Source organism: Otolemur garnettii, unplaced genomic scaffold (genome assembly GCF_000181295.1).
Source record: "Otolemur garnettii isolate 467f Iridium unplaced genomic scaffold, OtoGar3 scaffold00019, whole genome shotgun sequence".
NCBI lineage: Eukaryota > Metazoa > Chordata > Mammalia > Primates > Galagidae > Otolemur > Otolemur garnettii.
The window spans coordinates 5,603,632-5,621,288 of record NW_003852414.1 but is presented as its reverse complement, the minus strand read 5'-3'; the positions used below and the strand labels follow the sequence as shown (position 1 = coordinate 5,621,288).

The 17,657-nt window shown below is 44.1% G+C and overlaps 1 protein-coding gene across 1 annotated transcript in view; it reads left to right on the top strand.

Annotated features, from left to right (window-relative positions):
• Positions 1-17,657, top strand: part of SVIL (supervillin) — a 237,409-nt gene that overhangs the window by 192,768 nt on the left and 26,984 nt on the right. The window contains exons 19-25 of the mRNA XM_023511420.1: positions 6,432-6,579; positions 10,425-10,514; positions 10,604-10,690; positions 11,964-12,141; positions 14,441-14,613; positions 16,007-16,162; positions 17,360-17,496. Coding sequence (XP_023367188.1) covers positions 6,432-6,579; positions 10,425-10,514; positions 10,604-10,690; positions 11,964-12,141; positions 14,441-14,613; positions 16,007-16,162; positions 17,360-17,496 — 969 coding nt within the window. The remainder of the gene's footprint in view (positions 1-6,431; positions 6,580-10,424; positions 10,515-10,603; positions 10,691-11,963; positions 12,142-14,440; positions 14,614-16,006; positions 16,163-17,359; positions 17,497-17,657) is intronic.

Here is a 17,657-nt window from a genome sequence, read left to right as displayed (position 1 = left end):
TATGAAGAATTTCTATATATCCTTGCCCTCCCCCCGACTGCCCCTTTAGCAATGTCCCCCCCACCCCCCCCAGAGTGGTGTATTTGTGACAATTGATGAACCTGCATTGACCCCTCATTATTCCCCCAAATCTGTGTTTTAGGTCAAGGTTCCCTCTTAGGGTCGTACACACAATCTCTCGGCTTTGTATCCACCATCATAATCTCCAGCAGAGTAGTTCCATGGCCCGAAAATTCCTCTGTGCCCTCCTGTTCAAAACTCTCACGGCTCAGTCCTTGGCCACCTCTAGCTTTCTGCTGTCTCTCTACTTTGCCTTTGCAGAATGCGATAGAGTTGGAATCACCCAGGATGTAACCCTCTCAGATTGGTGACTTTCACTTACTAACATGCATTTAAAGTTCCTCTGTATCTTTTCATAGTTTGAGAGCTTATTTCTTTCTGATGCCAAATAGTATTTCATTGTCTGGATGTGCCATAGTTTATCCATTCACCTCCTGAAAGATTTCTCAATTGCTTCCAAGTTTGGGCAATTATGAGGGAGAGGTGCTGTAAACATTCATGTGCAGATTTTTGTTTAGATTTATTTGGGTATCAAGGAGCGTGATTGCCAGATCACATGGTTAAAGTATGTTTAGTTTTGTAAGAAACGTCCAAACTGTCTTCCCAAGTGGCTGCGCCATTTTGCACTCCCACCGGCAATGAATGCGAGTCCCTGTTGCTCCTGATCTTCACCAGCAATTGGTGTTGTCAGGATTTGGATCTTTTCATTCTAAGAGATGTGCGGTGGTGTCTCCTTGTTTTAATTTGCAAATCCTTCCTGATGGGACTTTGCTAACGGAATGTTGAGCCGATTTTCAGACACTTATTTTGCATCCATAGAGCTTAGTGAAGAATCTGTTCAAATGTTGTGCCTGCTTGTTATTTGTTTTCTTATTGTTGAGTTTCAAGAGTTCTTTGAATATTCTAGAATATAGTTTTTTATTGGATATGTCTTTTGCAAGTATTTTCTCCCAATCTGTGCTGTTTTCTCATTCTTTCAGCAGTACCTTGCACAGAGCAGAAGTTTCTAATTTCAGTAAAATTCAACTGATCAATTCTTTCCATCATGGATCTTTCCTTTGGCGTTATATCTAAAAACCAATCACCAAACCCAAGGTTATCTAGATTTTCATCTGTTATTTTCTAGGGGTCTGACAGTTTTGCATTTTACATTTAGGTCTTTGTGATCCATTTTGAGTTAATTTTTGTGAATGGCATTAAGTAAGATTTTGTCTAGATTATTTTTTTTTTTATATCCAGCATGATTTGTTGAAAATACTGTCTGTTCTCCATTATTTTACCTTTCTCCTTTGTTGAAGATAAAGGGCTCTCTATTCTGTTCTGTTGATCTATTTTTCTATCCTTTCACCAGTAGCACACTGGCTTGATTACTGTAGCTTTATAATAAGTCTTGAAGTTGGCTACTGTCAGTTGGCTACTGCCCCTTCAATATTGTGTCAGTTATTCCGGGTCTTTTCTCTTTCCATGTAAACTTTAGATCAATTTATCAATATCTAAAACATATCTAACTGGGACTGCACTTGATTGGGACGGCATTCAATTTATGTATCAAGTTGGAAATAACTGCCAACTTAAAAAAAAAAATGAGTCTTTCTATCCATGAACATGGAATATCTCTTTATATACCTTAAAGTTTAAAGAAAAATAACAATTACTGGAATCCATTTATATTTTATCACTTCAGAATTAAAATTTCAAAAAAAAAAAATGATGTGTTCTGACCCCTTTGCCAACTTTCCTAGCTGTGTATAAATACATACTTACCAGTTATGTACCACTAGCTCATCAGTATTCTCAAAGGTCAGGTTACTCCTTTTCTCTCCTGGTGTCTTAACATTCTGTAACACAAAGGTTGAAGGAAGAAAATAGAGTATTTGTCTCTGTGTTGGGCTTCAACACACATTCTTGTCCTTGAATGCCTCAGGGCTGCACCAGAATAAGACTTCACTTTATTCCCCTCCTTTCAACTTGGGAGCTGGTAGATGCTAACAATACTGGATCACAGTTTCTTTGAAGTCCAAGCCTAAGACCTGTGATCTTTTCCTCGTCTTTTGTTCAGGCCACTTGAGGCTGCACGCAATGAGGATGGTCCGAGACCTCTCCTAAGGAAGAGACAAAGCTAGATTTCTTTAACAGTACAGAGAATTGTAAATGACGCTAGCATTTTTGAAAACCGAGAAGTACTCCTTGATCACCTGACCTTATTTCTATTATTTCACATGCGCTCTTATATTTCTTCCTTTTATAGTTTAACTAGATGGGAAAAGGATAAATATTTAAAACCCAGATGACTTTTTTTCTCATGAAACTCTCCAGAAATAGAAGAGTTGTACCCATAAATCTGCCTAATAATGACCCATTAGTTCTGCTCGCTCTTGGGGGATCACATCCCTGTATAAGAAACATTGAGTTTTTTTTGTAACTTCTCAGGTGGGGAACAGAGAGAGGCATACCCATGTGCAACATGGTGTAACCCCAATGCATTCTTTCTGACTAATCCTTTGCTTACTTTCAAGCTGTGTCCGACTAAGTTTCTGCCCTTTCCTGAGAAAAGACCCTCCTTTCTTTCCAACTATTTCACTACCTTCTAATACACACTCATTTATTTCTCTACCCTCTCTCTCCATCTCTCCCCACCGTAGTCATGGGATATATACTCCAAAGAATGAAGGACAGCACAGGCTTCTGCTCTGACTCTGCCCCAACCTTCTCTTACTGTTCCAGTCAATCCTAAACATGTATCAACTACTCCTGGAAGATGACACAATACTTAAGACCACCCACATTATGTCCTTCTCTAAATAAGGAAGGAAAAATTTAGATGTACCTAGTACTATTCTGAAACCAATATATAATCACCCACACTTTCATATGAAAGATAAAGAGGGAAAATGAAGGAGGGAAGAGGAGAGGAAAGGGTAGAGAGGGGGGAGGTTGGATGCAGGGAGGGTCATTGGTGGGACCACACCTATGGTATATATTGCAAGGGCACGTGTCAAATCTATTAAGTATGGAGTATAAATGTCTTAACACAATAATTAAGTGAGGTGAAGGCTATGTTAACCAGTTTGATGCAAGCATTCCAAATTGTATATAAAATCAACACATTGTACCCCATAAATGCATTAATGTACACAGTTATGATTTAATAAAAAACTTTAAAAAAGGAAAAAAAAATTACAATCATGAAGTTTTAAGCTAATAATAAAAACAAATAGACAAAGATGAAGATGTTCATTTGTTTTTCACATCCTGAGTTCTTTTACGTTCTAAAATATAACAGTGACTTAAATAAGTTTTATTAGATTCTTTGAAGAATAAACAAACTGTATATTCCTTATTTCTTGGTAGAGCCATGTAAAGCCAGATAGCAGGAAATATGGAGTATAAATGTCTTAACACAATAATTAAATAAGTGAGGTGAAGGCTATGTTAACCAGTTTGATGCAAGCATTCCAAATTGTATATAAAATCAACACATTGTACCCCATAAATGCATTATATACACAGTTATGATTTAATAAAAAACTTTAAAAAAGGAAAAAAAAATTACAATCATGAAGTTTTAAGCTAATAATAAAAACAAATAGACAAAGATGAAGATGTTCATTTGTTTTTCACATCCTGAGTTCTTTTACGTTCTAAAATATAACAGTGACTTAAATAAGTTTTATTAGATTCTTTGAAGAATAAACAAACTGTATATTCCTTATTTCTTGGTAGAGCCATGTAAAGCCAGATAGCAGGAATTAGGGACCCCTCACCTAGCCCCATTAAGTAGCAAAGTTGTGTAGAAACTTCTAGAGCAACAAAAACTTTCACGTTCAACATTATCATTTAGAAGGGAATTTAAAAAAATATTCTTTCTTGACCTAGATCTGGCAAACCAAGTTTTAAATTCTAAAATGGTTGTATCATCCCAGGGCTCATACCCACTGAGTGTACCAGCTGCTCTAGGGAAGCCCAAGTGCTTTGGGAAGGAAATTGTTGATTCAAGAAACTATTTTCCTGAGTCACTCACCACACCCCCTATTCCACCCTGGACTTGGGAGAGGCCTTAGTTAATTCACCACAGCACCGGTATTGTCTGGACCTTTGGGGAAGCCAACTTTCTCGGCACTTGGTATGTTTCTTGGACATATTTTAAGCCACCTTCCATATTGGTTTGATAAACATCCATGCCTGGCACTTCATTTTCAAAGAAAACTTATTTTCTTTCTTGAATTCTGATGAAGTCTTCCTGGCAAGCTTGCCTCCTAGTTTATTTTATAAGGGAATATGATTCAGAGGCTTGCTTGGAGTGAGGGGCATCCCGCCAGTCATGATGGGAAACATTAAGGAAAAAGTGGTTTTTATTTTTAATTTTTTGTAACTTTTTGGTAACATTTATAACGATAGAAGAATTTCCATTACAGGCAGGGCACTCTCAGGATCCTTTTCCAGGCCTGCTAATTGTGGCCTCTGGCCCCCTCACCCCCTCCTCCCTCTGTTCTTCTCTCTACCCCTCACCCCTCCTCCCTGACTTCCCCACCCCCACCTTATATAGATAAACAGGGTGTCCACACTGATGGTGTAAACCAGACTTTCCCAGTGGAGACCTGGTTTTGTGCTGCTAGAAAGGAGAGGAAGGCCTCTTTCTTCTGGAACACTCCATCATTCCAGGGCACTAAGAAACTGGACTGTGTCAAACTCCACTCTCTTTTTGTGCTTAATTAATGTGGAAGTTCCTTCTTCTTGGTCATCTAAGGTCCAAGGGTCATCTAATGTGCCCGCATGAGATGGCAAGTTGTGGAGGAAGAGAATCCCTGAGCCACTAGGATGTGTTTCGGCTCGGGGCTCTCCTGGTCCTCCCATTCTGACCATGGAGGGCCTTCAGATCATTTTGATCCACACGTGCTCACTTCTCCAAGGAAAACTTTCCACAGAGGGTGAGAAGCTGGGAAAACTGCTGGAAGAAGTTAATCTTCAGTTATAGACTGAGACAGGAATTTTTGAGTGTAAGAAGAGACTGAAATAAAAGCAAAAGGGGAGACCCAGGAGGCTTCCCTGGGGGCTTCCTGGGGGCTCCTCCCCTCTCAGTGTCAGCCCCACAGCACCTGTGCCTCTCCCCACTCCTCACCTGCCCTGCGCCCCGCCAGAGATGGGCTTTGTGATGTAAGGAGAGATGGCATGAAGGAGGAGGGAGAGAAAACTCTGTCCTGCCAGTATTCAAGGACCTCCTACCCAGTGTCACCTGCTACCATCATCCACGTTCTCTCCCAACCTCTCTCTCCAGCCTAGTCAACCCTGAGTCCCCTGAGCCCTGTCCTCTGCCTCCATCCCTCCACTTAAGCCCCATCGCCCTATCCCAGGCCTGTCCTGTGCTTCTCCACCACTCCTGGTCCCCTGAGGACCCTCTGGCTTCTCCCCCTTTGCTTTCTTCAAGGTCTCCAACCAAAGGGCAAATGAGCATCACCAACTGGCTTAGAGATGGAAGAGGCAGGGATCTCCAGATCCCCAGCTGGAAACGTTTGAAAGTATTTCCTAACATTAATACTTCATGTTTCTCAGTAGTGGAGATGCAGGTCGCATCTGCAGCTTAATTCATCCCAACATCAGCCATACTGTGGCTCAGAGTCACTCCCGTGGGCTGAGTTGGTTGCCTATCTGCCCCATGACATCACTGCTATAGGAAAAAGTATGCCGAGTCCCAGAAAACCTTACAGGTCACCTTACCCCTCATCAGCTTGCCCTGTTTTACCTCTGCGCTCCTTACGGACTTACACAAACTAAGTTTTCCACATCAGTCAAGTTCTTTGTGAGTATATACAGAGAAAAACCTCCCAGTTCACTGAGCTTAACTGGATGGGTAAGACTGAGCCACTTTAAATCCCTGGAAAGTGCAGGGCCTGGAAACAATCTATATTTTTATTGTTTACATTTCCAAGGCATCATTGGTGTGGCAGTGTTCCAAACAGGTAAATAAGAAAACAAAACTACCTGTCGGATCTATTAGTAAGTAAACGAGATGAGATATACATTAACCAGTGTGATGTCAGCGGTAGTGATTCTATATGAAATCAGCACCTTGCACCCCCCAGATGCTTTAATGCATAGGTCATGTATACATGAGCTATGTGTTTATGATTTAATAATAAAAATAAATAAATTTTCAAACTTTAAAAAAAAAGTTTTAACCTGAAGTCTCAGTATTGTTACTGGTGACCTCTAAGCCAGCCTGGAAAGAGGGAAGCCAAGCTCGTTTCAAACTTTTTTGGACGTCTTTGGATCACGTGTTACTCCCCTTTGTGGGCTTTTTTCGCTGCAGGGGAAAAGCCGCACATTGACCGTTTCTTGTCTCCTGTTTTCTCTTGTGTGCATTTTATAAACAGCGGGTCACAGAAAGTCGAGAGAGCCAGATGACCATTGAGGAGAGGAAGCATCTGATCACAGTGAGGGAGGAAGCCTGGAAGACCAAAGGCCGGGGCGCAGCCAACGACTCCACCCAGTTTACGGTGGCTGGCAGGATGGTAAAGAAAGGTCAGAGATGAGTGTGTGTGTGTGTGTGTGTGTGTGTGTGTGTTACCATCACCTCCATAGGGCATGCGCACACGGGCTGCCCCACACTGCTGAGGACACTCGCCCGTGCCCCAGGGAGGTGATGGTTACACATGGCTTAATTTAAAAAAAAAAAAAGCCATCATCTTTTAGATTTTTAAACTTACTGACATCACATAAATGTTGGTTTTATGAGATTAAAAACTGCCTGTCTTCAGTGCCATAGTCAACATAAAACACATAATTCATTTTGTCACTATTTCATTTTGACCCGTTTGGAAAGAGAGTACAATTGTAGGTTTCAAAAGCATTTGCAAATCTGCTACCAAATCATGGTCTTTTCCCATAATTTCTTTTAAACGGTTCCTGTTTTCTTGTGACAGGACAACCCCTTAGCCCAGGTGAGCCTTTCTCAATAAAGAAGTTTATCTCGTCTCTCTTTCAGGTTAATTCCTAAGTCCCTTTCCATTGAGCCAGATTTCTCTGGCTTACAAAGGCCGATTTCGAGACTTTCTAAGCACCAGGGACCAGTTTCATGGAAGACAATTTTCCACAGACCGGGAGATGGTTTCAGGATTATTGGAGAAATTTACATCTCCACCTCAGGTTATCAGGTGTTAGATTCTCATAAGGAGCTCACAACCCAGATCTCTCACACACAGTTTATGGCAGGGTTCACGCCCCCGTGAGAATCTAATGCTGCTGCTGATGTGACACAAGGCAGAGCTCAGGTGAGGCCAGTGACAGGGAGCGGCTGTAAATACAGATGAACTTCGCTCATTGGCCCATCCATCGCTCTCCACCTGTTATGCAGCCCAGTTCCTAACAGGTCATGGAACCTATGGGTACCAGTCCACAGCCTACAGGTTAGGGCTGCAGCTTTAACAGCTGTCTAGAGAGTGTATCCAGGGAGGTGGGATTTCCCTGCTGAAGGTCATTCCCTGGCAGCCCAAGTCTCAGAGCTGATTTGAAGACTGCATGCAAAGATTTGGGAAATTGACATACCACATGTTAGTAAAGTCTCAGAGAGGTTTGAGGCACCGTGGGGGTGTTGGGAGTTTTTATTTCATATTCTGCAGGAAATGATTAAAAGGTGGAGTCCCTTTGTTGCCAATATACGTAGCCCTTTATTTTCTAAGCTGTTATTTAAAAGCATATTTCTAACTTAGTAGTAAAAGTGTTCACATTCACTTAGTCTTCACATACGTATAACTTTGTTTCCTTTTCATCAAAACCCTCAGGGATCCTGACTCTTACAGTACTTAACTCACTATAGGCGCATAATAAAAGTTTGCGGAAGGAAGAGAGGCAGGAAGGGAGAACCCCGAGTGGCGATTCACTGGAATCTCAGTGGAAGAATCCTTCCTAACAAATCCGTTCTCCCCTCTCCTTGGAATTGTCAAAGGATAACAGAACATAATCTGCTCTCACAGAATGAGGCAGCATTTGATTGCTTTCTTCCTCAAATCACAGAACTGTCTGAGAATCCTTCAACTACTCTAACAAGTCCCCTATCCCTCTGTTAACACACATATACCCTCAATCAGGCACAGATTGCTGAACTAGAACTGGAGCCGAGAACTTGAACCAGAGCTCAGATTTCCCACCTTCTAGCCTAGACTTTTGTCCTGATGACTTGTTGCTTTGGTTTCTTTTCCCTTCTCTAGTCTTAAAAATGGTAATGCATTTGTCAGGAGGCCCTTACTACCAAATAGCCCTCCCCTTGACCCCCTTGATAAAGCAGAGAAAGCCGATTGCTCTTGTGCAGGTTTGGAGAAGGAATAGTTTCTATCCCTCGGGGCTTGGGTTTGCTTTCACATTTTCCTAAATAAATTGGGAATTTTTATTGAACATGCTCTATGGCTTGTTCAGGAAATAATTTTCTTGTGCTTTTAATCTAATGGAGAAACTGTATCCTAGATTTCTAATTATTCGCGATCACCTGCTGGGCTATATATTTCACCTGGATCATTAGCTCTTTTTGGTGTGTAGTAATATGGCATCCGATTTACATTCCCGGCAGAATAAATCAGCTTTCTACAGGACAGCAGCATCAGAACCATCAGGCAATCAGGAGTTACCACCTCTCGGTACGGCAGGGGGCACACAGAACCTGATGCCCATTCCCTCACCCCAGAAATGTCTCTTCCCCCCGAGCCCCATGAGGACTTTTCCCCTTTTCCATATTCCTAGAGTCTTTGTAACAATTAGCACCCCACAGGTTTCTGTGGTATTCTAGGACTCCCCTGGAAGAAGAGTATTCTAAGTAGGCCTTTGAATAAGAACAACATGAAAACATTCCCAAAGCAAAGCAGGTGCCTGGTCACTGCATCTAGAGTTCATTGAAAAGAGGCACAGGGGAGGGCTTGGGTCGTGTCTTGCTCCAACTCCAGGGGCTCCTTTTTTAAAAATTCGTATTTCTTACAGTGCCACTGCCTGAATGGTCAGCAGAGGGGGCCAGAGGTGCAGGGTTTGCCCAGCGCCCCTGTGAACAGAGGGACAGTGTCTCTGGTTGCTTCGGAAACCAGCCTTCTGAGTTGGTCCCATTTGTTAAAGAGCTCATGAGCTCATCTGATAGCTCTGAAGCATCCTCTCAGTGGGTAATGATACGCTGCCCCATCCTGTAATCCAAATTTTATTTATCTTTATTATCTTTTAAGAAAATATATCTCTCACGAATATAAACTCTTTGCAAATCTGCAAAGTGAAACAAATTTTTAAACTTTCATTGATATCATCCATCAAATATACGTACGTAAAGAGAAGAGCTTCGAGACTGTTCCCTGACACTTCGGGTTTTATAACTCATCGATATTTTTCCTTCACTTTGTAAGGCTGTGCTAGTTACCTCTCCAGTTCCCAGGAGGAAGGAGAGCACTCATTCATTCATTCATTCATTTACTTTTTCTTTGTAAGTAATACTGATTTGAACACTCTCCAGATGTTCTTCTCCCAAGGATGTGGAAAGTGGCAATTCCATCTGAGGATTTCATATTTATCACAGATGAACACAAAGAACATCTGTATCTCTTTTTGTTTTTTTTTTTTTTTTTTGTAAATGCGTCAATTACTTCCCTTTTCCACCCTCTTTACTTAGCTTAAGATAAAATACTGTCTTTCTCTTTACTGAGTTTTCTTGTTCCGGCCAGATAACTTCTCTATGCTACAGTTCCTTTCTTTCCCTTGTGTAAGTCCTTTACATTTTGCCCTCGTGAAAATTCCCACCCTACTTCTAGATAAATATAGGAGAGAGCTGAGCACCACTTTCCAGCCATTCCAGAAAGGTTAGGACCCTCCCACCACTACAAATCAGTTCCAATGAATACTGGTCTGTGTCTTTCTTCTGAAAGGTTGACACCCCTGGGGTTACTGTTTGTATAAGGGTCCCAAGGCCACTGCGCCTCCCTCCAGTGCTGGGGGCCAGTTGCTGGCTGGTCTGATACAACAAACTCTCAACTTCCTCTACGGAGATGGTGAAATGTACTTTCTCCTCAATTACCCCAGGCATCCCCAAAGGGCCTTCGTAAGTTACAACTCCGTTTGTTCAAGTTTACAGGCTGTGGACATGTTTTTCTGATCCTCCATTGTTCATCTTGGAATGTTGGCTTGTCAGCTACTACAGTCCTAGGAAACCACAAACTCCTATCTACATTTGTGGTTGTACCACGTAGGTGTAATACCTACCGAAAGCACCTGTGTGTGTATGCATGAGTGTAAATTCTTACACATCATACAGTCTACACTGGTAGTCATGGAGATCCGTCAGGTCCTGGAGGTTTCTGGAAGTGATCCCTAGAAGCTCAACGGCCCCTTTGTTTATTTTGCAGGTTTGGCGTCACCCACTGCCATAACCCCAGTGGCATCCCCCATTTGCAGTAAAACAAGGGGGACTACACCAGTTTCCAAACCCCTAGAAGGTAAGTCACCAAGCCCAGCACACCGAGGGGATTCCGGCCAGAAGGAATCCTTAGTGACACTCTCTCACTCACAATTTCTACTTGCCCAGATATTGAAGCCAAACCAGAGATGCAGTTGGAATCCGACCTGAAGCTGGACAGGCTGGAAACCTTCCTGAGAAGGCTGAATAATAAAGGTACATGCCAGAAGTCAGAGGATATCACTGTCAAAATCTCCAAATCCAAATAATTCTGTTTTCTTTTTTTTCCTCCCAGCTAAATTATCTTCTTTCTCTTATGGATTTACTAATTCTTACTGTAATCATTATCTTTGTTGATGCCTTGAGGTTTTAGTCAAGACTATTTGGATTATTAAGCCTCAATTCACTTGACAATGTACTAAAGTAGAGACTCCCAAAACCCTTGGGACGTCACCCAGTCAGAATTGGAAACTCAGTGGTTTTCCTTATAACCCTGGAAACAGGTTATTATATCACATATATGCAAGGCCAATCGGATCCTGAGCTGGCCTGGTAAACTTTCAAGTGTAGGTATCAGTTTCCAGTAAGGTAAAAGCTGGTACTATTTCTTATATTTCTTTATGATTTCCAAAAGAAAACTCTAGAAAATACATGTTAGAATAAATACTTCAATATAAGAGACAATGAAGTACACAAAATACAAGAATGATATGCAGTAATAGCCTTTTGTCTCTTGGGGAAAAGGTCCAGTACTTGAAACTTACCAAATACTGGGCCCTGGGAGTCCTTGCTATTACAGTGACCCTGAAAAAGATGAAAATAATACAAATAACTACTATTAAACAGACATATTGAAGTATAAGGTAATAATAACTAAGCTGGCTAAGCAAGGAATTAAAACAACAAAAAAATGTATTTCGTGCATTTAAACAATATCCTAGCCCATGTGGATCAACAAACAGTAGCTACGGCCAGATGAGGTGTGTACCTGTTTTTGTAAATAAAGTTTTATTAGAACACATCCATGCCCATTTGGGGACCTGTTTTCAGCAGCTACTTTTGCACTACAACAGCAGAATTGAGTAGTTGCAATGTAGGCCACATGCAGCACCCCGCCTCACGTCCCGCATATACAACCTAAAATATTTACTGCTTGGCCTTTTTTGGAAGAACTTTGCCAACCCTGATGTAGAGTGAAGCTGAGCCCAGTTCTACCTCCAGTTGAAACTGCTAAGAGGTTAGAATTGTTTAGTGAACTCATGGGCAACAAAATGAGCCTCCTGCCTCCCACCTTTTTACCAAGCAAGGCTGTTCAAATGGGACGTCCTTATGTGAGACGTCGTACAAGGGCGCAGGAAGCAACCAGAGGAGTTTGTATAACACTGTTGTGTTCTCTCCACGGGGGAATAGCTTTTAAAGTAGTAGGAGGCATAGTTGGAGTCAATTGTTTTTCTGAAACTCTTTTTGTCACCTGTTTGTCCCTTGACAGTTGGTGGGATGCAGGAAACGGTGCTCACTGTCACCGGCAAATCTGTTAAAGAGGTGATGAAGTTGGATGACGATGAAACTTTTGCCAAATTTTACCGGAACGTGGATTCTAACATACCAAGAAGCCCCGTGGAGGTAGACGAGGACTTCGATGTTATTTTTGATCCTTATGCACCCAGGTGAGTTCTTCTGGTCTCCATCTTTCTCCCACCAGGAATGGCTTCCTTCACTGCCTCCCCATGGCGCTCTCACCAGGATTCCCCCGCATGGGATCTTCTTCTGCAGTAGAGCCTCTTATTTCTCTAGAGCCGGGCACACAGTGCAGCGGGGTCGATAAAACACGCAGACCCCAGCCCAGATGTGGCTTCAGGCACCTGTGCCACAGATGTTCGTCCGGTTCCATAAAGATGGTGTCGCCGGATTTTCCACATACCTTGAATATTGTTTTGCAACTGTTTAGATTACTATCACTCAGTAGAGATTTCTACACCTGTCTTTCATTTGACATATTGGATTCTTACTCATAACTTTGAAAAATATTTGGATGACAGGGCCTCAAATTAGGACAGTGAACTAGAAAATCAGGAAAGAATGTTACTCAGCTTACAAGCAGGAGATCTGAGGGTTTCTTAGTGGTGTCTAAGTCCAAGAGTCTCTCTTTACATGAGAACATGACTAACCCACCGAACCTTGAAAAATGATTATGGCCTTAGAATTCTTTCAGTTGCCAGTGTCAGAGGAAAATGCCAAGCCTGACTTTAGCTAAAGAAAGGTGTAGGGAGATTTGCAGGCTTGCTTGCTGAAAAGTGCAGGTGTGACCCCAGATTTGGCTCCTCAGAACATGGTCTCTCTCTCTCGGCTGTTTTTCTTTGGGGTGGCCTCACTTGCCATCAGGCTATGACCAGCTGGTGACAGAAGTTTCCCTGCCTCTGGATTCACAGGCTACACACTTGGCCAACGCAGCACAAGCCTTCTCTTCACAGTTGTCCCAGCAGAGGTTCTGCATTTGATGTTCATGACTCCAGTTTGAGCCCTAAGTTCATCCCTAAGCCAATCACCGTAGCCAAAAGGATAGAAGACCCTGACTGGCCAGAACTGTATCACCTGCAGAGCCATCGTGGGGGTGGGGTCAGGTGGTTTCCAGGAGGAAAACCCAGATGCTATTACCAGAAGCAGGGAGGTGTCTGCTGGGGAAGCGAAGCCCACAGCAATCTACCACGTGGATTTGCTCTTTCCTAGGAAGTTATCAGAGTGACTGTCTCTTCCATCATCATACATTTTTTCCAAAAGCCTTCCTGATACACTTTTTGCATATTTCATGTTGTTTCAATTTCTTACCTTAACAAAAATGAATATTTGATTTCCCACATCAAAGTAATATTTTGGGGGCAGGCACAGTGGCTCACACCTGTAATCCTAGCACTCTGAGAGGTCAGCGATCACCTGAGTTCGAGCAGGTTGAGACCAGCCTGAGCAAGAGCGAGACCCCCATTTCTACTAAAAAAGACAACAGAAAAATTAGCTGGGCATTATGGCAGGCACCTGTAGTCCCAGTACTCAGGAGGCTGAGGCAGGAGGATTTGCTCAAGCCCAAAAGTGTGAGGTTGCTGTGAGCTCTGACACCCCAGCCCTCAACCCCAGGGTTGAATGAGACTGGTTCCAAAAAAAATAGTATTTTGGAATTTGCACACAAATAGTTGCCTAAGCATTTCTCAGACTTCTCCCCAGCCAGTGTCGTTGTTTAAATTGTTACATATAATAACTTAAGCATGTATTTGTGTACTTGCCCAGACCTGGGATGGTGTCATAAGAGACCCTAACAGGTGGAAGCTATCCACTGCGAGATCACGTAACTGGGGTGTGCCCACCTCCCTAAGTCTGGTTTTCCAGCCTGAAGTGTTGTGAGGGAGCAGAGTAGTCACAGGTGGCTTTGTGGAGCCTATTTTCTTTCAGTAGACTCTCCTAAATTGTGGTTATTTTTCAGAGAGAGAAAAGGGGTTGAGTGGAGGCGAGTCACAGAAGGATGAGGAGGGAACAGAAAGGCTCTTACAGAAGGAAAAAGTGTAGTCTGGAGCAAAACTGATCAAATCAAGGAGCAAGGAAGGGCTTGCCAGAGACAAGAAGGAGATCTGGGTGTGGGATTCCAAAGAGAGAATTAGAACACGTGCATGGCGTGATGAGGAGAGGGAAGAGCTCCCCCACCCCTACAGCTGCCTGGAGGTTCTTGATGCCCCTCTGGGCAGATGCCCAGGGACGTGAGTGCGTGGGGGCATCTGGGAATGGCTGGGATGTGAACTCTGTGGACTTGAATCTTCCTTCCATCTCCACGATGCTGAGACTCCATGCCTGGGGAGTAGCCATGAAGCAAAGAGCTTTAAGATTTATAAGGAAATCTGAAAATAAAATTACAAGAACCTGCAATAAAGCAGGCAAGGTTGGAATCACAGGCTAAGACCCGGGCTCTGCTTTGCTCCACAGATTGACGTCTTCCGTGGCTGAGCACAAGCGCTCAGTTAGGCCCAAGCGCCGGGTCCAGGCTTCCAAAAACCCGCTGAAGATGCTGGCGGCAAGAGACGACCTCCTGCAGGAGTATACTGAGCAGAGACTTAACGTGGCCTTCATGGAGTCAAAGAGGATGAAAGTGGAAAAGAGTGAGTGCTGGGGGCCGCCAGGTGCTGGCGAGCTGCTTATTCCCTTACTTTCATCATTTCTTGTTTTTCTGCCTTGCGAAAAACACTCATGAAATAAAAATGAATGAGGTTTCACACACACTTGCACACCTGCCTGGAACTTAAAGGTTCTTCCCAGAAACTCTTACAGGGTGAATCATCTACTCAGTTGGTTCATTCAAATTATTCTGTTGGTTCAGTCGCCTTTCGGGAGGTTGGAGGAGAAGGACGTGTGTGGGTTATTGTGATTCCGCCCACTTTCGGCTCTGTAGATCCACATTTCTCCACTTCATTTTATTCAACAGTAAAGTGCTTGATCTCTCATGGGAAAACGGCCCCCATGACTGCTTTTTCTGATCCTGCATTTTTATATTAATACAGAAGCCAGCCCTTCTCAAGTTGATCTTGGTAGGCCCCCTCAATGGGCTGTGGGTTGGATGGAGGGGGGGGTATTGGGAGCTCTGAGGAAGCAGCTTGTAGGGGCTTTCTCCCACTTTAGGCTGAGCCACACTGCTCAGTGACGTGGGCTTCCATAGTTCAGAAACAGCACATGTAATCCTGAGAGTTTCAATATTCTTGCTGTAATTTTCATTTTTCTACAGCACTCATAAATCTATTTCCTAACCTTTTTCCTAGAAATATGTTAAATAGCATTTACATGATGTGGTTGAGGCTCTTGGTTATAACTCGTTTCCTAAGAAAATATCTTCCAAAATCGCCACGCCATATGAATTGTCAACTATTTTTCTTCAAACCTAATCCTAGCGAAATAACTGTATATATACATTTTTAAGAACATTAAGTTGGAGACATAAAGGTTTGTTGGCACAAGTTTTACACACTCTTCCCCTGCCTCCACTTTTGGGGGCTCTGGGGATGGCTTGATGGGGCCTGATCCACCCACAGATGTCTGTTGGTATGCTTCGAAACCCAAGGGCTTACTGCCTTAGGTCTGCGAGCAGAAGGTCTCGAGTGTCATCTAGTTGATCACTTTGCCACCAGAAGAAGATTAGATCCTAATCATCCCTTACGGAGTGTCCTAAGAGACGCTTGGTGACAGACGTCCAATAGTCATCCCTGGGGATACAGTCCAATGTCGCAAAGTTGTTAGTATTTCTAATGACTCTCTGTGCAACTGCATCATGAGTTTAGCTCCTGGTTTCCTAGGAAGGTAGTTGATCCACACTGTCGCTCAGTTCTTGTCCCTCGGCATGGTGAGGTGTGACTCCTGCCGACAAGCCTATCAGGACCGTGTCTAATCGTTAACGCAGTGTCTAAGCTTTGCATGGCATGACGTTTCTGGTTGTAAGTCCTGTCCCTTTGACTAACACTCCTGCCTCCCCCCGTGTTGTGTTTCCTTGTTTAACCTGCCCAGGGTCCTCCAATTCCAACTTCTCGGAAGTCACTCTGGCAGGGTTAGCCAGTAAAGAGAACTTCAGCAGCGTCTGCCTGCGGAGCGTCAACCTGACGGAGCAGAACTCCAACAACAGCGCGGTGCCCTACAAGAAGCTGATGCTGCTACAGATCAAAGGTACCGCGGGCAGCCTGGAGGAATTGCACGTTGACCAGTGGTTTTCACCTGGCCACGTCCCAGTCCTGACTACTCCCCGGATTCCCTGCACGGGGACGGGAGTGCAGGCTTTTTGAGAACCTCCTGTGTGCCGCGTGCTGTGCCACCCCCTCTCACTTGAGTGTCCCAGAATTCCATGAGGAAGGAAATATTATGCCCACGGGGGGCTTGGGAGATTCGTAACATGTCCAGCGTCACAGCAGATGCCAAGTGGCAGGGCTGGATTCAGACCCAGGAGTCCCCCACTCTGGAGTCCCAGGCTCTACACCTGCCTTGCCCTGCCCTGCCCCACAGCCCAGCCATACATGGTTCCCAGTGTCACCAGAGTGGCTCTCTGCTCTCTACTTACTTCTCCACGTGGAGATAAGAAAAAGACAGCGCAGGCCAGAGGGAGAAAGGCAAATTCTTAGGGAAAGAATCAAGGGAAGGTGGGAGAGAAGGAAGCCCCCCTGGGTTCCACTGGCATCTGCATCCTACTGGGCTCTGAAGAGAGAATGTGGCTGCCTCCTGGTGTCCAGCCTCTAGAGGTGACTCCTCAGGAGGACAGTGGGTGAAATATTCTGCCTTCCTGATGGCGTCTGGTGCCTTTTGCACAACTGTCCTTTTACAAAGACTAGTGGGAAGCCCACATAACCGATCTCTGCGGCATGTCCTACCCCAGAGACTACACCAGGGTGTAGCTGGGGAAAGAAGGACATCAACAAATCTCCAGGAGGAGGTGTTGAGCTGCGCAGGGCTATGCATCCTTCCGATGGAGACCTCTCTGTGGACACAGTAAAAGCTCTGGACGGGGAGACCCTAAGTGAAAGGGGTGCCTGGCTCAGGAGTCTCACTAAGCATAGAGGATGTTACTGGGTTGGAGAGAAAGGCCCTGGAAATAGAGGGAGGAGGGGACAGGAGCATGTTTGCTCATTTCCCCGGAGGACGGGCCCTTAATTAATCCACATGTGGTCCTGAGGAGTGTGGAGACCCCAGGGGACCTGATGGATAGTGCCATCACGGCATCCATTTTAAAGCCCCCCATGCTGCCCAGGGTCACATAGACAGACTCTTTGGGATTGAAGGAGTCTGTAGCAGGAACGCATTGGATGTGGAGTATATCCCAATCCCAGTCCTCCCATCTGGAAAAGCAGCAGCAACTCTTTGCCTCGTGTCCAGGGAGAAGACACGTGCAGACCAGGCTGGTGGAACCCCGAGCTTCGTCCCTCAACAGCGGGGACTGCTTCCTCCTGCTGTCTCCCCACCACTGCTTCCTGTGGGTGGGAGAGTTTGCAAACGTCATTGAAAAGGCCAAGGTTGGTATTAAAAATAAAAACGCTTTAGGTAACATCTCCTTTGTACACCCATGGAATGTTATTTCGGTTGTCAGGTTGTTAAAAAGCTTCTCAAGTGTGCCAGATGTGTCTTTCAAGTGCGAAGGGATGGGTGGTATTTCTTTTCGTGAATGTCTCTCACA